At 42.1% G+C, this 25,729-nt stretch overlaps 1 protein-coding gene across 1 annotated transcript in view; it reads left to right on the top strand.

The window, feature by feature from the left end:
• Positions 1 to 25,094, top strand: part of ENOX1 (ecto-NOX disulfide-thiol exchanger 1) — a 560,820-nt gene extending 535,726 nt beyond the window's left edge. The window contains exons 17-19 of the mRNA XM_080798203.1: positions 2,497 to 2,599; positions 14,297 to 14,382; positions 24,112 to 25,094. Coding sequence (XP_080654329.1) covers positions 2,497 to 2,599; positions 14,297 to 14,382; positions 24,112 to 24,243 — 321 coding nt within the window. The 3' untranslated portion in view covers positions 24,244 to 25,094. The remainder of the gene's footprint in view (positions 1 to 2,496; positions 2,600 to 14,296; positions 14,383 to 24,111) is intronic.
• The last annotated feature ends 635 nt before the right edge of the window (positions 25,095 to 25,729 follow it).

The following is a 25,729-nucleotide window of genomic DNA, read 5'->3' as shown; positions in this document are numbered from 1 at the left end:
GTTCCCATTTTGCCAGTTCTTGACACCAGCTTTTTACAGCATGTAAGCACCACCTGGAGCCTGCCTGGTCCACTTCATTAGGTCCTGTACCACTTCCCAGAATAGTTCTTCTCCAGAAAGGGGAAAGAAAAGCAGCAACATATCCACCCTGGGCAGAACCCACAGTGGAACCCGAAGATGGAAGCATTCCCAAGCCTCGGGTCTCTGTCAGGCCCAGGCCTAGTGGATGCTGCTGAAGCCTCACAGGGAGGTTTGTCCACTCCAGAGTCACTGAAAATGACCGTGCCAGGGAACACATTTGTGGGCAGCAGAGCACTTGATGCAAAATTCAATCTCAAAGATATTTCCTAGGACTCATCTCTTTCCATTCTCATTTACCCAAGCCTAAATCATCATCAGAGAATCAGTCAGTGGTAGGCTGTATCTGGCTTCTTGTAGAATTTGCTGGGATCTGCTCAACGTCCTTGCCAGCTCTGAATATGAGACAAGTGCCTAATAAACCCTTTGAATGGTCTCTGTTCTGTCCTTGCCATTTCCTGCTGGTTCTGTAGGTCCTGCCTGCCTTCTGTGGTCCCTCTCCCTTACTAAAACCTGGATCCTCAACTGTGTGATGACTCCAGGACACCACTCAATTCTGTCAATTAATGTGGGCCTGTTGTCTGCTAAACTCTTCTCAGTAATTTCATTTGGCTCCAGTTATCATCCAGGCTGTGAACAGATCACCGTTTCTTGAGAGATGTTGTTTCCATTGATCCCTTGGGTTCATTATTTCTTAAATAATACTATCATCCTCCTAGGTAATATCTTTCTATCTCTTTCCTCCAGAACTCTTCTAGCCCTTAAAACATATCCATATGGTATTTCATCACAGAGGGAATTCCTTTACCTTTCCTGAAACTCCTTTTCTGAGCTCACCTACATAAATCACTGAGTTTGTTTGGTTTTAAAATTCTGGACTCTCTTTCTCCCAGTGCTGGTTCCCAAGATCCCTTTTTGGAAGTATAAGAGCATCTTTCATCTCTAATGGTCTTTTATGTCTGGCTGGCTCCAGCCTTTCTATGGACCATTCCTTAAACCCTTTCTGATTCCTATCCTCCTGGGCACATTCCTGTTATCAGCCTCAGTCCTCACTGGTACCCTCTTAGCCAACCAGCATCTTCCTCTGATCTATTACCACATCACTGTGATTCCCTGAATTCTTTACCTTACACCCACCTTCACCTCTTATTCTGTCTTCAGCAGTTAAATCTGACCTTTAGAGGAACCTCCAAAATGCTCACCAAATATTGCCAATTGCAATTTCTTAGCAGAGACTTCTTTCCTGGCAATTTCTAATTACCCCTGATTTATAAAGTACCAGCTCATAGGTTAAACACAGCTCATGGAACTTTGGGACTGACACACACTGAAGTTTTTCTTTTTTCTTTTATTTGAATGCCTTCAGATGGGGTTTGTGCTACTCACATGCTCAACATGTTCCCCAACAATTTTCTGTATTCTTCTATCTGTCCAACTTTACTGATTTGTATTAACTAGATCAATATCTGTAACCAGTTCTAGTCCTGGCAACACCTGCCAAACCTTCTGCCCAGACCTTCTAAGTTCTCCTTTATCCTTCCCTATGTTTAACCTCTAGCCTTGTGGCATCATCTAATGGAGTATCCTTAACTCTTTGCTCAGTATGCTCATCCTTCTTTGAGACCTGTCTTTCAGTGAGAAGCTTTCCTCCAAAACTCAACTACCCTAATGATTCTAACCCATATATGTAGGTCTCTAGTCATTACATTTGATTTTCTATTAAATCATTCTCCATTTTGAGTCCTAATACAAAGTCTGGGAGAATAGGAGTTAAATATTTTTCTCTGTTTCTAAATAAAAAAGACCATTGGAAGAACTAAAAATAGTTCAACTTAAGTGTTCTACATGTTATTGGTTTGTTGTACAATTCTTCATTTTTAGTTTCCAAAGAAAAGAATTTCTCAATCTTTGCTTTATCTACATTTCCCAGTTGTGTATAAGGACATATATTTTATTCAATGTAAACACTTCTAATAACAATCCTATCTCACCTTCCCAATAGGCCCTATTTCCCCACACACTCATACAAGTTACTAGCATAGTAATATAAATCAGTCTGTGCATGCTTTTGGGGAAGTTTTTTATATTTGAAATAAAAACATGTTAAAGTAACTACAGTCAATCAGTCTTTGCTAACAGAGTTTAATCAACACATTGGACAAAAACCCAAGATAATTTATGCCAAATTTGCCACTTTTGCATAGTTACTTGATTTGCTGGGAGCAGTAACTAGGAACCTAAGTTTTAGTATTACTTTTCTGTTCTGGGCACATAGATCAATTATTTATAAAAGTTGATGTTCAGTTATAAATGGAAGTGATGACCTTATTTATTGAGTTGAAAAGACCTGGTGGCTTTTACTGAAATGCACAAAATCTACATGCATGCCTATATGGTTTTTGTTTTTTAACCTCATAGGAAATCAATGTGTTGACAGTTGCATTGGTCAACCAAGACCGAGAGAACAATATTGAAAAAAGAAGCCAAGGCTTAAAATCAGAGAAAGAAGCTCTACTAATCGGTAAGGAAATTGTTTTCCTCATCCTTTGTCTTAAATAATGTGTTGGAGGTGAGTTAGTTTACTATTAACAATTGAAAAAGCTTTGCTTTCTGGTCAGAGGTGAGATTAACTTCGTCAAGATATTATTATACTTACACTTCAAATTAGAGACATACAAACTAAGGGGTTTTGCTCTTCTGTAACCGTGTATATTAGTTGGCTGTACAACATAAAACTGATTACAAGATGACCGATGATTTTGCATCTCACATGTTACAAACCTAAATTCCAAAATTTGGAAGGCCAGGTTGCATCCAATCCAAAAGTTGCAAATCAAGCCAGATCCCCAGAATCAAAAGAGGCTGCATCCTGAGGTCAGCCCTATAATGCTGATGGTATAGGGACATCTGGATTACCACTGCTAGGCTAATCCAGGCTTCCCTGCCCACGTCTGGATCCATTTAACCAAGATAAATAAAACGAGCTGGCCACTAAGGAAGGGGAAGGAAGGGAAAATTTTACTGTTATTTGCTCCACAAAATACATCTAGGTTGGTTTTTTTTTTTTTTTTTTTTTTTGTCTGGACCAGAGACAAAGCTCTAACTGATCTCTTTTTGAGAGTCCTCATGAGCACACAGATCCAGAAGTAGTACTTACTCTCACAAGGAAGAGTTCTTGATGAGGATATGTTGGTGATGTGCCTAGGTCCCCACTGTGGAAGCTGGTATGTTTAAGGGCTGTCTCCATAGTCCTCACTCTAGAGAAAGTGAAGCTGTCCTCCTCGCTCTGTGATGCCCAGCACTGATTCAAGCTGCGCCTTGGCACTGACCCTGGTGTGAGGCTCCAAGTTTAAACTGGCTCCTCCTTGGCACTGTTAAGAGTGAAGAATGAGGCTGTTGTGCATGTGAGACAAATTGTTCTTCTCTAGTTGGTATTCTGGCAGAAGTAGCACCTGGCTGCATTTTCTAAATAATGCATGCACTCACCTCAAAATGACAGGTACACCAGGGCCTGTAGAAGCTGGCACAGGAGGAATTAAATTCAAGATAGTCCAAACTTCATCCATCATATATAGATTTTTCAACTACAGGGTTATTGAATATGACATCAACTTAGAGATACTCCAAGGAAAACCAATTATTTTTTTCTCTCTCTGATGATATACAGCTGTAATAACGTGCCATGCACAAGTTTCATAAGACATGCTGATGTGTTATCAGTTCCAGGAACCCAAAATGAACCTGTATGTAGTTGGCAACTGGATTTTTCTTCTATTGGAAAATGTGACAAATGCTGACAACTGTTTCTCTTTTGCTCAGTGTGACAAAGTTGTGATATTCCCCATGATTTTAGGGTGTGAACAAAGCACATGATGATCAGTAAACATTCCTTCTCTAAGTGTGAATAATACAGACCACTTCAAGCTTTAAAAAATGGGAATGAGTCTCCATTTTTTAAAATTTCATGCCTCTCACTAAAGAGTACTTCTCCATGTATTTTGTCCTTGGAGAACACAGTTTACTTACACTGTCTCCTAAATAGTACTACACACATACACATTTTTCTTTTCAATCAGCTACCTCAAAATTTAAGAGATGATCTGCTTTACACAACATAGGTTAATAGGAGTAGATAATTTATAACATGTTATCTCTGCTTAGGTCTTTACTATTGGAAAATTCACAAGTATATGAGAAAGGAAAAAAATTTAGTAAGTCAGAATCTTCAATAAAGAGCAGCCACAAACGGGCACCTGGGTGGCTCAGATGGTTAAGCATCTGCCTTCAGCTCAGGTCATGATCCCAGAGTCCTGAGATCGAGTCCCACATCGGACTCCCTCCACCTCTCTATGTCTCTCATGAATAAGTTAAAAAAAAAAAGAAAAAGAAAAAAAAAAGTAGGCACAACCAACTCTAAATTTTCCAGGATTTTCCTCCTCATTTTTGGTCTTTCGAATTGGTTTACCTATATTAGCTTTTGACACTCCTTTTGATCACTATATGAGAATGTTAAGGTAGAAGGGAGGCTAGAGACTCAAGTTTTTTGGTTAAAATAAACTTGGGAGTTTCTTTTTTTCCCTTCATTTCTCCATTACCTCTCTACCTTGGTACTTTATCTTACTTTACCTTAATATAAGTTTTAAGATGATGTGTTTTCCAATCCATACCCTCCCCCAAAATGCTCAGGTACTTACACTTGTCGTCCGACAGGGTAATCCAGAGGAAAGCCAAGGTAGAAAACAGTTTCTAAGACTGGCAAAATCGATGCTGCGATTAAGTGTGTCTCTCTGCTGAGTTTGGCCATCCATACTTTGTAGAAACCTGAATGTTGGGACCAAAAAGACCTCTCCTGCAGCTTCTGGAATCTAGATAAGGGTTGTGACAGGGACAGAATGACAGACTATGGGATCCCAAACTGCTTTGAACCAAACTACACAGAGAAAGGAGTTTTTGGTGCTGGCGCTACTCTTCCCTGAAGAACACTTGTAGGTAGAATGACTCTGGGAGTCCCCTGGACTTCTGCTATATCTGGAGAGGTCCGGAATACTCTTTGCAATTTCCCTGGAATCTTCTCTTGGAATAATTAAGCCCATATAGAGGGTACAATGGGCCTGCTCCAAATCAGCCTAGAAGGCCAGGAGCATAGCAAAAATCTCCCTTGAATTGGAAATACTTACTAGCAAAATCTTCATCACATCTGGGTACCTATATTAAATGCTATATGCAAATATATTCAGATAACACTCTTGGGACACACAAATGTTATATAAAAAAGCACAGTGGCATAAATCTTGATTTCCTGGAAGAGAAGCAGGGAGTGAGAAATAAGCTATTCAAATAGATTCTACATACAGAGAACATAAAACTGAGGCTAGAACTTCCTAAACAATAAGCAATGCTAATTATTTGTGACACTAACATATCTGGCAAAAGTCTGTTTTCTTTCTACACATTCTCATGTCCTTTTTATAAAATTGAAGTCTTTAAGACATAAGGTAAATATACATCACAGACCATCAGTGGGATTTCACTGATATTATTTGGAGTCTGGCAGATTTGGATTGAGTCCTTGACAGTTCAACCATTCTGCTAAACTTTCTGCTTGACAATTAATGAGGATTAAATGCTATATTCCAACTCAGCTAAAAAGACGGGTCCTTAAAAAGCACTTTATTATTTTGATTTCTGGATTATTTTATAATCAATCTTTGTAAAGACAGATTAACATATAATTAGATCTAAAAGAATTACATGATTATGGAGGGCAATGCTATTTTATAGCTATTTTATATCTATATTATATAGATATTTTACTATTTTATAGCTCACAACTCTACGGTAACTACATTTTAGGTCGGCCTGATGTTGTCTAGCATCTAAGCCCAACCTCCTAGTCCTCTTCACATTTGGCCTACACTTGGATTTGGCATTCACTGAACTTATATGCGATAGAAGGAGACAATACTTTTGATTTATAACCAAAGCTCTGGAAATCACTAGCTATTGTTATGAAGAATGGATCAAAAGAATTTTTATTGATAGGCAGATAGCTCAGAAGAGATGCGAACAGTATAACTCTGTGTCTGTATCACTCCACCTTCTCTTTTTAAGTAATTCTAATAAAGTAGATTTCCAGTCCTAGCAGCCCTGATTGGCACCCTGTCGATGCTAGTCATCACTGTAAATCCCACCCCGATATAGTCAAAACCTTTTTAACAGCTCTGTTGATAAAGTATCTTTTCTTCAGAACTTCCCCAGACCTGTGATTTAAAACCAGCTGCAAATTCTTAACGATAAGGCAAACTTCTTTACAGATCACCCTGACTCCTACGGATCAGGACATACATGTTACGGGGAACCAGGATGTTGCCTCCCATCAGTGCCCCCCCCCCCCCCCAGTTTCCACCCCTACCACTGGTTCACCCGTCTGCGCACAACCAGTCTCTATCTGAACAGGAACATTCCCCCTGATACATGGGTGTTAGGAAGCAGATGAGTGGACTGTTGGTGTTTTCAGTGAATGGAGTCGAGGCTGTATTTAGGCTGCACCTGAGAAAAGTAATCTGGGAAGTGTGTGCTTCTCTGAAAGCTACTGACCATAAAGAATGAGTCATTGACCTAAATCTTGCTTCCAAGACACAAATGTCCATATCAATAAATCAACAAACATTTGTCAAGAGCCTACTAAAAAATTACCAGTCTTCATTGTGGAAAGGAATCATCTGGGCAGTCTGTTTAAAAGGCAGAATCTCTGCCTCCCCCTGCCCCAGGTAATGTTTATTGTAAAACTGACATCCGAGGTGACACTCAAACAGGCACTGATGGGATCATGTTTTAAGAACCAGTGGCCTGCCATGTGCCCAAACCTGTGTTCACCAACAGTAGTGATCAGATGATCTCTTCCCTCAAGAAGTCATAGACTAGAGAGAAAGAAAGCAGTTAATGACAATGAAATATAGTTTGTACTAAAATCAGAAATCCCAAGAAAGGGCTACTTACCCTACAGATGCCTTGTTAGAAGAAGGGACAGTCAAACAAGCCCTCAAGGATGCATAGAGTTTCTCTGAAGGGATAAAGGAGTTGTCAAGGTCTTTCAGACACAAGGAACAAAGTACTGAAGGGACCAGATATAGTCTCAGGGGTTTAGTTAAAATAAGACTGACAGACTTTTAAAATTTCTTTAAATTTAAAAAAAAAAAAAAAACCTAAATGTGCAAGATCAAGTACGGTACTCACCAGATACATGGACCAAACTGCTTTTTGGAAAATTAAAGCTTTTCAGAATCCCAGCGCATTGAGAAGCACGAGACTAATCACAGTGTCAGGTCCGACTACCCCTCACTCACAGCCTCACCTCGGCCCAGTTCCCATAATCGGTTTAGCGCCCTGCAGCTGCTCACAGATACCTGTAGGCTCGTGGCTTAGTGGGAAACCCAGATTTCACACGGCACCCTCCCGGTTGCCTCTCCGGTTCAGTGTTCATGAAGCCTTGTAGGCTGCAACAAGAGGCAAGAACATTTCAGGCTGGCTTCTGGTCAGGCCTCTCTTGGTTTTCAGCAAGACAGAACCATCCAGAAAGACAGCTATTCCTCTGCAGAGCTGAGGTTCCTGGAACTCCCTGGGAGGCCCTCTCCCCCAGCAAGCTACTAGGCCTTAGAGATATCTGAAGTCCCCAGGAGACCATCAGCCAGTGTGGACACAGGGAAGGCTAATCTCAGCCAGGATGTTACAAGCTGACACAGGGAGTTTAGAATGAAACTCCAAGCAGCCTGAGGAAGGGGAGTCTGTTCTGGTAGGATTCCATCTGACCAAAATGAATATACAAACTGATATTTTGTTCTCAACAGGTAACCAATAAACTTGTTTAAAATAGAGGGGTCCATCAGAAAAAAAGATGGGAGTGGGATCGATTGGCCTTGTGACAAATCACAGTACCTGATGATCCCTGAACAGCCCTCAGCAAGGGAGGCCCGTTCTGAGTACAGGCAAATGGAAGCATCGATTCACCGGGCAAGTCACTGATCCATGGCGGATCTGATTCCTCACACTGTCCAAAGCTAGGAGGTCTGATTAGATGGTTGTCTTCACCTCACTACTCTGTAATCTATGAGGAGTATTAGGAAAGCTGCACTGCCCTTTGGGTGGTGATGTTACATGTAAGCAGATGCCCATACCCTCAGCATATGAACGTGAACTCTACTATCTTGAAAACAGAAGAGAAGGAAAACTTGTCTTGACTCCAGCAGCCCATTTCCCTCCTCCCCATCCAAGCCTAATTCTGTAAAGCACTGTCTACACTCACAGCTTCTATCCCTCAGCCCCCCGCTCCCTCTCTGGCCACCACTCCAGGATGGCTGGCACCTCACACTGAAGTCGTTCTGTCAACATGACCAGGGCATGCCATGTTGCCAATTTCTCAACTCCCTCCATTTGTCATCTGCACTTTATACAGTGGACTCCTCACATCTTCTGAGCAGAAATACTTTCTTCTCTTAGCTATCATGACACCATTCTTTCTAATTGATCAATCCCACTCAGATTCCTTTGATGAGTTTTCCTCAACCTCTAAATTTTGGGCTTCTTTGGGGTTCAGGCTTGAGGCCTCTTCTCTGCCTACGGAATGTCAATGTGCACTTTGGCTTCGAATCCCTTTTTGTGGCCACTGATTCCCAGATACCATCTCCAACTACCATTTGGTGTCTCCATTTAGATGCTAATGGACATCTCAAATTTAAAAAGCCCAGAAGAGAACGCCTGATTCCCCCTTTTCTCTGCCCTAATGTGCTCCTCCTCGGTATTGCTAGCTGCTCAAGCCAAACAGTGAGAACTCCTCCTCCCAAGCCCTTACCACTCACAAGCCTTCCACCAGCTCTACCTTCAATGCCCACTACCCTTTGGTCCAGACCACTGCTTACCACGTCAGGTCTTTTTTTTTTTTTTTTTTTTAAAGGTTTTATTTATTTGACAGAGAGAGATCACAAGTAGGCAGAGAGAGAAGAGGGAGTAGGCTCCCTGCTGAGCAGAGAGCCCGATGCAGGGCTCGATCCCAGGACCCTGGGATCGTGACCTGAGCCAAAGGCAGAGGCTTTAACCCACTGAGCCACCCAGGCGCCCTACCACTTCAGGTCTTGTGCAGACACTTCTAAATGGTCTCCCAGTTTCCTTTTCATCTATTCACCAAACAGCAACTTGAATGAAATTTTAAAAACATAATTCAGATCATATCATGCCACTACTTAGAACTCTTCTGTTGGTTTCCTGCTATTTTTAGAATTTAATCCACATCCCTTCCTCTGTCAATTCACAGCCCTAAGTGATCTGGCTCCCTATGCACGCTGTACCACCACTCACCAGCCAAGTCTGCTCCTGCCAGCTCATCTCCACCTCAGGTCTTTTGCGCATTCTGTTGACTGTACCTGGAATAATCTTTCCCCAGGCTGCCTGTGGCTGGCTCCTTTCCATCTGACACAGGAAAATTTACCTTCACTCCACCTTCCTGTGTGAAGTAGCACCCCACCAAGCTTGAGCCTGTTTCGTCACCATGTTTACCGCTACCTGAAAATATTTCCTTTATTTTTAATCTTTGTGTTTATCCTCTGTAACTTACCTAGAATATAAATTCCCCCAGAGCAGAAACCTTGTCTGTCTTGTGCAATGCTGTGTCCCTAGCACTCTGGCAGCTAACTGTTGCTAAGGAAATGCTTAAAGAAGAGTGAATGAAGCAGTAAAAATCTAGCACTATTTGGCTAATTTAAATGCTGCTGCTTCCTTGGTCTTAGTGAGGTCTAAAAATGAGAATAAACTCAATGATTTTGATGGAGAAAGCTCAAAATGTTTTTTTATGTCCTTATTTAAATGGGCCTTCCTAATGAGGGGCTTGCCACAGGTTGTACAGAGCTGGTCTATAGGTCTTTCTAAAGCAGTTTTTAAGGTCCTGAAATATGCAGAAAGCTCAAGAGTACTGACGGCCTTCTCTGTTCCTTTTTCAAAATTTATTTAAATTAGCTACTTACACTTGTATTTTCCTAGTTGGGAAACCCATCCTTAAATATGGAGACTTCCGCTTCTCCATGGAAATATCCAAGACCAGGGACTGAGTCTGTCCCTTTGGAGATCCAGCAGTTCAGTCCTGGCTCCGTTCTCCACCCTCGGTTGTCAGTGTGTTTAACCAAGCTCTTAGATCCCTCCCAGAGGAGTCTCCAGTTTCTGGTTTGCGGCATTGCTCATTAGATTATGAGCGACACCTGTCCTTTCTTCCATTCTCAGGAAATATCCTAGTTCTTTTAAAGGAGCTACAAAGAGGCTTTAATTGATTATTCAGGAAGCCCCACCTCACCCAGCCCATGAATCCAATCCCAAACCAGGGCTGAGAAACCACGTTTTCTCAAATGGCATGACTAATGCTTCTGTGATGAGACTGTGATGGGCAGCAGTAGGGTGGGAGTAGGGAAGAGGAGGGGCACAGTACTCCAGAGGATATGACTAATGTTTCCCATTTCTGCTGTATCTCTAGCAATATTGAATAGCTTAGTTGCCATCCATAGGAAGTGCTTGAAGCCTTTATTATTTAAACTACCTACTTTGGGGGCACCTGGGTGGCTCAGTCAGTTAAACATCTGCCTTCAGCTCAGGTCATAATCCTGGGGTCCTGGGATCCAGCTGCATTGGGCTCCCTGCTCAATGGGGAGCCTGCTTTTCCCTCTGACTCTGCCACTCCCCCTGCTTATGCTTGTGCTCTCTCTCAAATAAATAAAGATTAAAAAACAAAACCTTTAACTACCTACTTTGGCCCCAGATGAATCTAGTGGCAATTGCTCGATTTTTTTTTTTTTTTTTTTTTTTAAAGAAAAGCTAATTGGTATCAGCTACCACAGTGATGGTTTTCAATACCCTCCTAAGGAAAGATATTCATGTCTGGGTTAGGATTTCTAATCTGATTTTAGAAAGACATATAGAAATCATATAAGCATTTTCTTTTTACTTTTTGAGCAGGAAAGTGTTTCAATAAAAAAGTTTCCACGCCCAAAACATTCAGGTTGCTCTGTCCTGAATCCATAAAGTAGATGAGTTAAGGACAGGAATCACCAGTGAATAATGCCTCAAAGTTACCTGATTTTTGGAAGACTACTACATTATTGGTTAGTACTGTGCAATTTTTTTTTAAGATTTTATTTATTCATTTGACAGACAGAGATCACAAGTAGGCAGAAAGGCAGGCAGAGAGGGGGCAGCAGGCTCCTGGCTGAGCAGAGAGCCCGATGCAGAGCTCGATCCCAGGACTCCAGGATCATGACCCGAGCCGAAGGCAGAGGCTTTAACCCACTGAGGCACCCAGGTGCCCCAAGTACTGTGCAATTTTTAAGGTTCTTATTTATCTCCATTTATGAATAGAACAGTAGAAATTTTTAAGGAAGTATACTGGCCAGTCTTACTTCTAGAGGGTAAATTCATTCAATATACATTTATTGTAAATGTATACTATATTCCTAATACTGAACCAGAACAGTGTTAAGGGCAAAGTTCCCTGGGGTTACAGACCCAACAATGGGCCTAAGGGTCAGACTGTAACTCTTGAGGGAGCATGTACACAAAGGGGTATCAACATCACAGAGGGCAACAAAAGCAGCCACTCCAGGTCCTCCCATTACTGGTATTCCTAAATTTCCTCCTTCAGTACTTCATCTCCCAGGCCAAAAGTTATCAACCTCTTCCCCATTCTCCCCATCCCAGCCCTCTTCTGACTCATTCTGTTTATTCTACGGAAGACATTTAACTTCACATCACATTCCTGTGGCTATATATAGGAGAGGCTGTGGGTTATCTAGGAGATGGTGAGGAGTCTCTGTTCAGTAGAGATTTTAATAATGAAAAATGTATTTATCTGCTAGTGCCCTTGGGGTAGTTTACTCCTTAAGGCTGCTCAAAACTTCCCTACCTTCTAAGATGTCTGCTCCTCATGGGAAACACACACATCCTTGTCACCCCGAAGGCTGATCAGTCAGTCTGCTGCTTCCTTCCCACCAAGGAAGGGACTACTGCCCCTGTCTTGCAGGACCCCTCCTGGCTCTCGGAGCCACTCTCTTGAAGCACCCCCTCCCTGCCTGGGAGAACCTGTGTGCCAGGAGAAGAAAGGAACAGGTTCGCCTTTCACAAAGCCAGAGATGACTACTCATTCTTCCCCCTTGTCCTCTAATGGAGGTGGGGGAAAGGCCCACCTACCATTTGTCAGAGGCTCCTTGTGGAAACTAGTGGACAGAGCACCACTTGCCCTCAGCCTGGGACAGGAGGGAGAACCCCATTCACCATCCTGCAATAGGACTTTCCCCTTAAGAATTCTGCCCCCTCGGGGCGCCTGGGTGGCTCAGTGGGTTAAAATCTCTGCCTTCAGCTCGGGTCATGGTCCCAGGGTTCTGGGATCGAGCCCCACATCGGGCTCTCTGCTCGGTGGGAGCCTGCTTCCCCCACTTCTCTCTGCCTGCTTCTCTGCCTACTTGTGATCTCTGTCTGTCAAATAAATAATCTTTAAAAAAAAAAATTCTGCCCCCTCTCCCACTTAATAAATGCAAATTTACATGTTATTGTTTAAATACTTCTAACTAATTTTTTAAGTAAGTCCTTCATGAGCTTCTGTATTTTAACTCATTAGTAACAGAATCACTTACTGTGCCACCTCACCGGATTTGAGAACCTCAGAAACACAGGAAAGTAGTTGCCAGGTCTGTAAAATTAAAATATAAATTAACAAATAAAGTGGTAGGAGGGGAACAAAACAGTTCCACTTAAGTATATTAAAATAGCTATTTGCCACTTAAAGATATTAAAACTGCCATTAGTACCTTTTACATGGCCATTATTTCATCAAAGGGCATTTTAGCAAAAAAAGGAAGAACATAATCTCAGAATAAAATGGTAGTTCTTTATATCTCAAGAAAAATGGGGTCAGTCTCTGAAAACTGAGGAGAAATAATGAATTATTTCCATCTTCTTCATTTCTCTGTCAACCACTATGAACCTCACAACAGCAGCGTTCTGAGGACAGGTCTTTGAGAGTGCGGGCTAGACCCTTTGGTTCTCTATCCTCAGATAAAGGCTGAACTGGGAGCTTTGCTTGAAAATGGACACTCATCCCAGAGCATCCCAAGCATCACACAGGAGATCAGGAGGCAACCAGACCCCATCCCAGATCAACCCAAGGTCCCCCTGCAATTCCCAGGATGACCTCACGCAAGAGCGATGTCTCAAGGGCTCGTCCTGCGTGCACGTCAGACAAGTGCAGGTCTTTCTCTTGACCTCAGCCTCTCAAGCATCAAAGTGGCCCAATAAACAACATGAGGGCTTATCCTCAGATTTAATTCATCTGGAAGTCTACTGAGAACTAAAAAAATGTAAGTCTGAACACAGTTTCCTAGCAAACAGCAGCGTACGATCTGTGGAGTCTTGATTTTGGATATGGGAGCAGGAAGAGGAGAACAGGAATGCTTTTACTTCAGCCCTGACACCGAATACCCCGCTTTTCATTTGTCAGTACCATGTTGACAGCTGATTTTCACAACTGAAAAGACTTCTGATTTAGAATCAGACTCCAGCCAAACCATCCATTCCCGGGCGTTTTTAAACGATCCTGTAAGTTACAGCAGCGAGGAGGAGAGAGGGAGAGCTGGCTCTGTTTACACAGCAGCAACAACCAGGGGGGAAATAAAGGTTTCAGAAAGGATTTGGGCTTCCTTCAGTGGCAGTTACAGGAAATATGGATTAAATACTTCTCGTAACTAGCAGCTGTAATTATCAGCGAAATCAGAGGCCGTGCGATCTCTGACACAGCTCTATGAGCCATTTTCATACTGCGAAGTCCATCGAGGGAAAGAAAAGAGAATTTTATCCTCCCAATAACTACAATTTTATATTGGTAAATCAAGCATAAAATTGGTAGTTGAAATACTTCCAGGAGTCTTTGTTTAGCAAATACCTTTATTCATCTATATATTATCTCTGAGCCTAGCTTTTCTAACTACTATCATTCCAGGAGCTAGAGTGTTCTGTTCGCCACGTTTCTAGGACTGTTTCAGAACAGGCTGTTAACTGAGTGCTTGCTGAGTGCTGTTACAGTGGTGAGACCGTAACACAGCCTGATGAAACCATTACAGGGTTAGACGACATTATTTGACTCTGACTCTTACTTACCTTTCAGTGATGTCCACTGTTTGTCTCTTTAATTCAGGCATCATATCAACGTTTCTTCACGTCCATCCTTTTGGAGCCAATATAGAGTACCTTTGGTCATACATGCAGCAGCTGGACTCCAAGGTAAATTCTCTTTCTCCAGGGGACCCGCACTGCTAAGATTTAGCATGTTGACTGCTGGCTGCAGGTGGGCCGATGGGAGCAGCCTTGGGGATAGAACAGCATTTGGAGTTTCATCAGTACTCTTCCACAAGGACCTCCGTTTTGGTCAGATAGCTGTCTTCTTTTCACTTGCTTTTGTCTTTATAGAAAGAAGAGCAGTTATCTAAAATGACAATGACTTTCAGCAGATGCCAAATTACTCTGAAAAGCATATGAGGGACTGAAAATTACAGGTCGGCCTGAAAGTTCCTGAAACAGGCAGAAATCAGGTCAGGGTGGCTAATGGGGCATTATTGTGAGACCATATTCTCACAGGATTCTGTGGTAAAGACTCCCCACGATAGAGGGAAAATCACCTCAAATAACATAAAGATCTGATAGGACTCTCAAGAAAACTGTATTAATGGTTGTTTTTCAGCATTATTCTCTAAATGGAAAAAATGACCACAAAGTTATTCTCAGCGGTGCCCCCCCCCCAAGTGTGACGCCCAGAGTCAGGACATCATTCTTCATTTCTCTGAGGCTCAGTCGGCCTCATCTGCAAATTAGCTATGCTCCTAACCCACTTCAGTAGTTGTGTTCTAAAAGAGAAAAGACACAAAGGGTTCAATGTGTGTATCAATTTCTGTATCAAATTCCAGTGAACAATGAGAGGGGGCCCTGTTGAAATAAAGTCACGTCATTAAGCAGCATTGCCGGGGAAAGCCTTGGAAGGGGATGGACAGAGAAGCAAAGAATTGAAGGCGGCCACTGAGTTGCTTGTTAAATGTCCTGCTGGGAGGGAAAATGGAAATAAGCCCTTGCACAGAGTGCAACAAAGTGCACGGGACGTGTAGGACCAGGACCCTGGCCCACAGTTCTGTGACCCTGACTACACACACATACAAGCCATTCTAAATCTTCAATGGCCAGTATAAATTAAATGACTGCACTGTGCTCTCAATTGGAGTTAAATTATCTTACCAATTCATGATCCCACAACTGCTTAACCTTTCTAATGGGTCTTATACTTCCCCTCTGAGAGAATCATCTGGAACAAAAAGTATTTTTCAGTCACAGGATTCATGCCCTTTTCATCTCTCACAGCTGGTAATAGGGTAAACCAAAACAGAGTGAAAGGGGTTGAGAAGATTATAAGATTCTGAAAGTTCACACACACGTTATTGTCTTGTGGCCTTCCGTCTCATGGACAGGGAGGGATAGAAAACGCTTATTTTAATTCAGATAAAATGAGGGTCAGCTATACAGTGTTACTTTGTTGAAATTAAGCTTTCTTGAAGGGCTTCTTTGCTTTTTACCCTCACCAATTTCATTCTTAGTATCAACCCTCCCTTTGCCTGGAAGATTAAATGAAATACTGCTTTCACCAGAGTGGCTTGGCACAGAATAAGTCCTCAAGAAATTAGTCCTATTGTTGCTATTATCCTTTCCTTGCATTGTTGACATCGCTTTCCTTCCCCTCCTGGAAATCCCAAGTGGGAAGTCTTTGTCGGGACGCAGTTGTTGTTTTAGTATATACGTGAGTTTGTGAGAGTGAGTGTGTGTGTGTGTGTGTGCACGCGCGCGCATGTGTGTTGGGGTGAGGGGTGTAAAATCACCTGGTAGGGTGATAAATAATGAATTGTTCTATTCTAACCATCATAACAGAGTGTCCATCATCCATTTGTTCAGGCAAAATTTGTGTGGTCTCTTTCTGTAGTCTCTGAGGAGAAAATTCACACACTTGGTCTCTGACCATTAGATGATTGGCCTTTCTGGAAGGGATTCAGTTAAAGGGAATTCTACTTTATCTCAGACTGGTACTTTTATTTTAGAAGATAATGAAGAAAATACTTCCTTCATGGAGGAAATACACAGGGTCTTCCCCACACAGCCCTCCATCTCCTGAATGAAATGTTCAGTAGAGCTGTCAGATTGTTTCCTCATGCCTGTAGTAAAAACTATATAGAAAAAGTGCTCTAAAACTCCTAGATGCCAGCAATTAGACCAAATATTCTCTCTATCCCAGTGAGGCTGAAGGGTATTTAGACTTTCTAATCCACAGACCAAATTATTGCTCTAAACTGGAATTCCATATCCTAAGGGCTTTAAGCAGAAAACAAAATAATGAGAGGTTTGCCCTTTAAGTACCCACCAGGGCCTTGTCCTTGTATCAGCGGCCAGAAGGCTCAGAATTGTGGAGCCACCACCAGCCCACGGACTCAGAGGCTTTCCAGTGCAACAGCCTGGTGCACCTGCCTCTAGTTAATCAGAAGGAGTTGGGGGTCACCAAGACCCCACTAAGTTTTGGTTAATGTTGCATGAAGGCAATGGATTCAGTTTAGCCTCTACGACACACGGAGGGTTCGCTGGTTCTAGTAAGATGGGTTTTTTAAAATTCCGATTAGAACAACCCGGTTTGACATCGGACAACATCACCATTATGACAATTATAAAGTTAACATTTAGGTTCTGGCTACTCCAGTGCTGACGAGAGCAAGGAAAGCAGGCTCAATCAATCCAGCCTGTAATGGAACTGATTTTATTAGGATTTCCCCAAAGGCCACATACGAGTATAAGAATGATTAGAAATGGAAGGAGAGCCAGGAATTAATTTAAATTATGCTGGGCATGTGAACTGCACATGGCTCCTAAAACTGTATAGCCCAGTAATAGGCCATTTTCCAGTTAAATATTATTCCTGCTCTTGATAATGATATTTGCATATTTTTCTTTTCTCAGCCTCTTCTAAACCGTCCACTTGCATTCACTTAGTCCTCTTACAGCAGAATGTCACCATATGACCGCATCACAAAGATTCACTCAGAGGAAGGCAGGAGAAGGGTGGTGGGGGGAGATGGCTTCCTAAAACTTCGCCGAGTTAAAAACTGTGCCCTGGGTGCAGGCAGGTAAGCTCTTCAAAGAAGGCAGCACTATCCTGAAATGGTTTCCGATCAATACAGAGAACCCCCAGGTCAGCCCGGAGCCCTTCAAGCCCGCTCCCTGACCCTGAGTAGCAAGAAAGTCACATTTAGTGGAGCGTTAGCAGATGAGCATATCCTGTCTTACAGTCAAGAGGAGGCATTCTTCTGCTTTTCCCCCAGTTTACGTATTCTTTCAGACTTAAGTTCTCCTAAATGGTCTGGCTATCCCCTCTACATAAGTATAGCCTCCTCCCCACGCGCACCAAGTAGATTTGATTCTGAAAACCAGATTCAACATAATATGGCCGTGGATACTGGAGGATTTACAAAGACCTGTTGTTTTGACAGGACACCACTGTTCACTGATGGGCTTGGGGGCCATAGGCATGTACATCTCCCACCAGAGGAGCAAGCCATTTGCATGTTGTACTAAGAGCATACCTCTAGAAACACAAAATTAAAATATCTGGTCAGTTCCAAGGAGATTCAAATTGCCATAACTGGAGAGCATTCCTTCCTAGACTATAGTTAGAATGTTCTCGGTGGTGTTTGTTAAGGTTCCCCCCTCCACTCTGAAAAGTCTTCAGTATTACGTATATTCCAGTGTTCTCCTAAATCACCACCTGTCATAGTATGTTAACGAGTGAGTGAGTTTTCTATTGTTTAGGCTATAATGAGTGTGTTTTTTAGATATGACAACACCTCTGGAAAGCACATGATAAATGAAGCATTGGGGGTAACAGTACTTGGCTCTGTAAAGAATAAAAAGGAAGTTGCTCACACACAGCAAGAAAAACTGACACGATTACCAGGGACCCAGTGAACACTGGGATAATTCCCTGCTTTTCGTGAACCCAGCATGTCCTAGGGATCAGGGAGGAACAGGGATGGCCAGAGCACAAAAGCAATCTGAGAAAGAACATAACTCTCAAAAAGTTTGTAGTCTAACTGAGGAAATGCCAGAATATTTATGAGAATAACTGGATAATCAGACATGAACTAATGAAGGGCTATACTGGGCAGGCAGCGTTTTAGTGGGGCAGAAGTTGGAAAAGGGTGAAGTTGAAGTCCCTGTGAACCATATTTACCAGGAGATATCCTTGAGTGTGCGCTCACTCTCACACCTCCCTTTGGGGTGCTGTCGCCATTGCCGCCCCACCTTACACCTTCTGCCCTCCCTTCTCTCCTCCTCTCATTTTCCATCCAGATCCTTCATTTTCCTCCTTCTGTTTATCTTCTTCCTTTCTTTTCCTCCTTCCCTCCCTCCCTGTTCCTCTTCTCTCTAGTTCTTTCCTTCTGTCTTCATCATTCCTTACTTAGTTTAGCTTCTTTCCTTATTTCTCCCTCCCTCCCTTCCCTTCTCTTCTTTCTGCATCCATATTCCACATTTCTCTCTGCAAAAGTTTACTGCAAGGAGTCTGTGTGCTGATGCCATGCGTTGCCCAGGGATACGAAGAATGAACAAGATTTAAATGTGCACTAAAAGCCAACAGTTTATCCTATGGAAGGAAATTTGGTTTTGCAATTGGCTTCCCTGACTCTTCAGCCTTGACAAAGCCTATGCCAGGTCTTTTCAGTGCCTCAAACAAGAACCCCTTATCACTCAGCTTCTCTTGCCTGACTGATATGGGACATGGAGCCAACCATCCCCATAATAAAACTGATTTATGTCTGCTTGTGTCAATTTATATACATGCTTAGAGGCCTGGCAAGGAAGCAGTAGGCTTGGGCTGGAGTCAGCAAATCAGAAAATAAATCAAGCAGATCTTAGAAATTACCTCCACAGTGTTAGCAGCACACAAGCCCTTTGGTTACATGGAGCCTTTATTCCCTCTCATCTTTTTTTTTTTTCCCCTTAATTAGAACAAATCAATCCTTTCTAAAAGAACAGATGTCAGAATTAGAAAATTTTAAACAAAACAGAGGTGGCCAGGGATCTACTGACAACATCAAAGACTGAAAATACACAGACCACCAATTTTTTGGGGACAACAGCCAGCTGAGGAAGCGGGTGATGAAAGCATCACATCTGTGACCATCGTCCCCACTTTCTAGAGCACCATGGTGTACGGGTAAATGAGATCTTACAGGCACAGCACAGGTCTCTAATCTAGATGGTAATGCCATACAGAGGTCTCTCAACCACGTGTATTTGAACCTTCAAAACAGGGCTGGCTTTGGCATCCAAAGCCCCACATCACCCGCTGGCCGAGTACCCCCTTCCCTGACCCCCAGTGGCCTCCATCCAGGACAGACAGGTGCTTAGAAGTCCTGAGCTCAGAACGGATTTGAGGTCAGGTTAGGGTACATCTCACTCAGAGCTTAACCGGTGAGATCTGGCTTTGTCTTACGTGGGGACTCCAGGACTCTTTCAGTTCTCGAAACCAAGAAATTATAAGTAGGAAGATAAAGGATATTGTCCAGGCAAAAGTAAAAACTCTTTGGCCACAGGGTGAAAAAAAAGAAAAAAAAAGGACAAATTAAATTTGCTCTTTGTCTTGAAAAATCCCAAAATGTGATATATCATCGAAGTTATTCTGTCGGGATAGAGAAAGTTTTAAAAACCATCAAACTAACTTAAAAGCAGTTTCTCCTTGATCTTTCCTCTGGCATGAGATACAAAACATCTTTAAGGAAATGCTCTGGAATTCATCTTTGAGCCTTATTAAATGGAGATTTCGGATAGTTCTGAGGTGGTCTCGTCTGTATTTGTGACACATCCCTGTCCATATTCAGGTGGTTACCTTGCAATACCAAAAGCCACTCAGCATTAACTACTTTTGAGGACACTAATTTCCATTATGCTAATTTCCGGTTCTGGCAAAATCTAAGGAATGGCTAATTGGTCATCCAAACTAAGTAATCATAAGGATTTCAAATCCCAGTTTTACTAGTGGGGACTTTAGTGATTTATTTAACATCTTTGTGCCTCAGTTTTACCCTCTGTAAAATGGGTTTTATGGACTACTGTGTGTAATAAATGACTGATTACACGAGAAGCACTCAGGAGAGTACACACAGCACAGCACGTGCTACTGCGTATCAGTTGCCATTTGTGCTTTAAAGCACACAGGAGATCTAGCCCATTCTGTCAGTATGAGAGCTCTGCAGCAACCTAGCGGTCCCATGAATTTTAAGTAGCTTGCCCAAAGGCCGGTGCTAACAGATGGCAGGGCCAGCACCCAAATCCAAGATCTTAGAACATCCAGGGATTTCTTTCCAGTTCCCTTGTCTTACAAATGAGGGAACACCCAAAGAGATTAAGTGATTTAGACAAGTCGATGAAGCTGGTTAATGGTTGTTCCATGACTGGATTCCAAATGTTTTCCCTCCACATTCCTTTCTTCCAGCAAGTGAGGAGTTTGTTCACGGGCTTAAAGAGCTGAGAGAATGAATGCACGTTATGCTCATGCTCAGTACCTGGCCCCCCCAGGGAGGACTCAAGAAGGGGGGGCTGCCTCTCTCCTCCAGCAGGCTACTCCAGCTTCCTCTGTGGTTCTAGTCTCAATTCGGGTCAAAAGGCACTGTGGAAAACAAGATTCCTCACCATTTGCTGACTATTTTGGTGAAGGTTTCTGTGGGGGCACCCAAGCGTTAGCACTGGAATGTGTCTGAGCTGGTTGAGCTGGGAATTCTCAGTTTCTCATTACTGACACTCATAACACTCTGAAGTCTTGTTCATCACAGACCTGCCCTCCAGTACACAAACCCCTTCCCCGTGGGCCCCTTCCCCCAACAGGGAGACAGTCCCCTGCGCCCTCCCCACCCCCGCCGTGGCGGCTGGCATCAGTGTTTCAGAACAAGGCCAAGGAGTCTGGATCTGCAGCCCAGCTCCACTCAGTGCCTGGGTTACCCTGCACAAGGTCCCTAATCTATCTGGATGAGAGTATAGTGAGAATTAACAGAAGTGTTTTCAAGAGTCTGGCGAGGACTTAGGAGTTGTCACACTTCTCCCAATCAGCTACAGAGCTGCTAGGGGGCACTGCCTGCATAGATAGTTATCTTTACATCAAAACTTTATTTTACCCTCAAGAATTTAGCTTTTTCTCTCCTTCCTAATGAACACCACAAAGCTCCTTTCCCTACTTTTCCAAGGGAGCTGATGGTTATCCTGAAAATAAACCTGAGATGGGCTGGCTCTTAACCTGGGGCTCTGGCAGCTTCTCTGTGGCTCTGCCTGATCTGGGGAAGGACAGCTCCTCTCAGGGGTATCACCTGAATTGAGGGGAGACCGGAGCCTACTGTTGACGACCTGTGCCATCCTCCTTCAAAGGAAAGAAAGGAAGTTAAGAGAATAACTTGGCTTCAGAAAACTGCCTTCTGGACCAAGTGAAAGTGGGTTTGACTACACACTTCTCTGTGTTTGTTTGCTTTGGCTTAGGAGCACAGAGCTTGACCCACCTACCACAAAGAGGTTGGTATCAGTGTCGTATTCTATCAGCATTGTCTGGTACGTAGAGAAAGAGAAAGCGTCTCGTGCCAGGTACCGTGGTACATTTCATGTATAATCCTCACGATCAGGCTGAGAGATTACTTCTATTCTACACATGAAGCAACTGAGAATTACAGCTATTAAATGACCTGCCCATGGTTACACAGGTTGGCCTAAACCAGATTAAAATCCAAGCCTGTCTGATTTAAAATCCCATTCTTAACTCAAATATACCTGATCTTAAGAATATCCTGGGATGATTATCAAAAATAGAGTCTATGAACTACACCCGAGATCAGCTGAATCAGAGTCTCCAGAGAAGAGGCTAAGGAATCTGAGTTTTTTTAACAGAAACCCCAGGTGATTGATATTTCAAAAGAAAGCACTACACTCCCGGTTCTTCACCCACAGCTTGCTGAAATCATGCGGAGCACGTAAAGCATACCAATGCCTAGTTCCCAGGCACAAGTGGTGGGTTCTTTCCCAGTTCCCTCTTTGAAAAAGCACTTAACCCTCTGTAGTTCACTCTGTTTTCTTGGCTATAAAATGAAGATAGAGCCTAACATTTTCGCCCCATGTATGTCATAGAAGTGCTGTGACAGTGGAATGAGGACACTGGTGAAGGCATTCTGCACAGTGCTCACTGAAAGAAGTAGTTTCAAAATCACATGCAGCCTTTTAATCATCTGTTTAATAGGCTTTTGTGGGCTGACCTGGCAATCTAATAATCCCTTTAACATGGTTTTTGGGGAAAATGCATTCAGATTTCAAAATAATTCACACAAAAATTTAGAATGCAATTTACTTCAACTTTCAGGACTGCCTCGAAAGGTTTTTTGTGTGTGTTTGTTTTTTTGTTTTGTTTTGTTTCTTTTGGTTATAGGCCTAGGAATATTGAAAGTATCATGTGAAATCTTTTTCATGTGAACATTAAATGAACTGATTTGACTTCCTGGTCTATTTGGTCCCTCTTTAATATAAATGTTAAGTAAGTTTAACATTTAAATGTTAAACAGAAAATGTAGACTCTAAAATGATATCTATCCAGTGATAGTACATGAAAAATAATAATAGGTCTGATTCATTAAACATTTCTATGTGCCAAATCTATGCTAAGCCAGTAGTCTTCATACATCCTTATTACATGTTGTTACTCCCATTTGCTGAGACTTAGAGAGACTAATTATCTTGGTTGGAGTCATTTAACTCGTAACAATAGTAGATGCAGTATTCAAACAAAAATGTTAGCACCCTGGTTCCAGGGTCTTAGCCACCTTGCTATAGGAGATCCCCATGCAAGCACATGGGCTGGGAAACAAAGACAGGAAGACGAGAACAATGACTGTTAAATCAGAAGGATCATGGCTGTTTTGTCCTTTATTTGAGGTAAAATGAATTAGTGGTATAAAAATGTATGTAATAAAGAAAAACTGGTGGAAGAAAAAAAAACTGCATTAAAAATCTACCGGGATGGGGATAAGAGTCCCTAGGTGGCTTAGTCGGTTAAGCATCTGCCTTTGGCTGGGGTCATGATCCCAGGGTCCTGGGATCGAGTCCCACACTGGGCTCCCCGGTCAGCGGAGAGCCTGCTTTTCCCCCTCTTCCCCAGTCAGTGCTCTCTCTTGCTATCTTTCTCTCTCAAATAAGTAGAAAAAATCTTCAAAAAAATTTTTTTAATTTAAAAGAAGAAATAACTACCTGGAAGGGTGCTGGCTGGTTAGTCAGAAGAGCATGCAACTCTTGATCTCAGGGTTCCAAATTCAAGCCCCATATGGGGTGTAGAGATTACTTAAATAAAACCTAAAAATTTTTTTAAAAAACTACCTGGACTTTAAGAATGGATATTGAGACTTTCAAGTTGTAGGTTCTTGGTTTTCATTTCTTTCTAAACCTGTATGATCTTCTGGTCTCTGTGAAAATTAAAGAAAGAGAAGTTAGGGTGGCCAGAAATCTACCCAGATGCCCACTGGCCCTCACTGAGTTAGCTAAAAGCGCTGACCTTTTTGAAGAGGATGGGGGCACCAGGAGTGGTGATGAACTTGCTCTCAGCCCTCTTAAATCCCATTCTTATATCCTTTTACATCAGGGTGGGGAGTGCTGTTCACGCATAACACTACCCAGTAGGCTAGCCATGCACAGGAACAGTGAGCCTCGACTTTGCACCCCATCTCCTGCCCAGCCCTGCCAGCTGTTGGAGACCAGGACAGCTCCTGACCAGCGCTCCTCTCCCACGCACATGACTTGACAGTCAAGTCATATCATTTATCTCCCTGGGCAAGTGCATCCCTACCTAACCCCTTGCCTCCTCTCTGAGGATTCTTGTCTCCAAAAGTGACTTTTCTTTCTTTCTAACAGATATCTGCAAACGAAATCGAAATGCTTCTGATGAGGCTGCCACGCATGTTTAAACAGGAATTCACAGGCGTGGGAGCAACACTGGAAAAAAGGTGGAAGCTGTGTGCCTTTGAAGGAATTAAAACGACCTAACTGTGAAGAACTGGCAAGTCTCTGGAAACGAAGGCGCCTGACGGGGCCAGGGCTGTGCAGCGTGAGCACTGGAGGCTGGGGATGGTCCGGCCTGGGGCCCCCGTGGAGCCGTCGGGGCCCGACTTCAGTTACATCTGTGGCGTTCTCCTGTGAGTGGAAATGTGCTTGTGTACCAGTTCCCTAAAACAAAGCTTCATACTGTGACAGATCTGTTTCCTATGAAAACCAACGATTCCACAGTCATAATGATGACAAAATCTTAAAATATGCTACATTTGAGAATAGCTCACCCAGCAAAATATTTAAAGTTAATGACGGTGTAGCAATGGTTGTCGCTAGGCTGCAGAGTTGTATATGTAATGTATAGCTGAAATCATTCAATGACATTTTCCTGAAAGTCTTTCTGTTTTAGTAAAAAAATAAAAACAAAAATAAAAATAAGAAGTAATTTTACAGTGAGGAAAAATCATACCAAAAGGAAACTTGAATATGTGTCTGAACATTTATTGTATTTTGTAAATTAAGTTATATGCTATTCCAGGGACTTTTGCCTTATTGAAGAGGCAGAAAATGTGATTGGACTCCTTGGACTCCTTGAGAATGCTTTATCAAGAATATTATTTTTCTAATGTAACAATTCTCCATCATAAGTTCTTTTAACATGGACTGCGTAACGATTTTCATAAAAATGTAAATAAAGGAAAAGCTAGTGCTGCTGTCTTGTACTTGGTATGTAATATTCAGGTTTATGCATCAAAATAAACATTCAGTAAATATTCCTGTTACAAATTTTATAGCAAAGATATTAATTTTTTTCAATAAATGACTTCTGCCATAAAGGTTTTGCAAATTATTCTTTGATATACCTTTCTTCACCATTATTCAGTTCCATCTCATATCCCACCATATTTAAATGATTGTCTACATGAAGGACGTTGAGATAAAACATTATTTCAAACAGAAATCTATAAAAACTAAGGTGGGAAGTAGCAAGACAAGAGGATTATACAGCATTAGGGTACACGGCATTTTAAAATACCAACACCTCAATCCAAATACAATCAATATAAATATTACCTTTGTTTTTTGTCTGCAGAGGCAAGTACAAAAGAGCCAATTTGTTAATATTAATTCCTGGATGTATTTATTTGTATGTTCTCTGGAAAACGTACAAGTTAGAAAAGGAATTAAAGAATTCACACTTGAGTCAACAGTTTAGTCAGAATTTGGGCTTTCACTATTTAAATACAAGTAGGATAGAGCTTTAAACTGTATCTCCTTCCTGCTTTCTTACATAAGAATCACAAAAAAGACAAGTATTCAAGATATTAATTTTAAATGAAACTTTTTTCTAGGAAGATTACTCAATACTGAATCTTCTTCAAAATTCTGAAAATATGTTCATAATTTTCTATTACATAGGAAATTATTGTCTTCAGGATCTTTTTATTGAGCCCTGATAAATTAAGGTACTTAGTCATGCTTC

Source organism: Martes martes, assembly GCF_963455335.1.
Source record: "Martes martes genome assembly, chromosome: 3".
Classification (NCBI taxonomy): domain Eukaryota; kingdom Metazoa; phylum Chordata; class Mammalia; order Carnivora; family Mustelidae; genus Martes; species Martes martes.
This window is presented reverse-complemented; position numbering and strand designations above follow the sequence as displayed.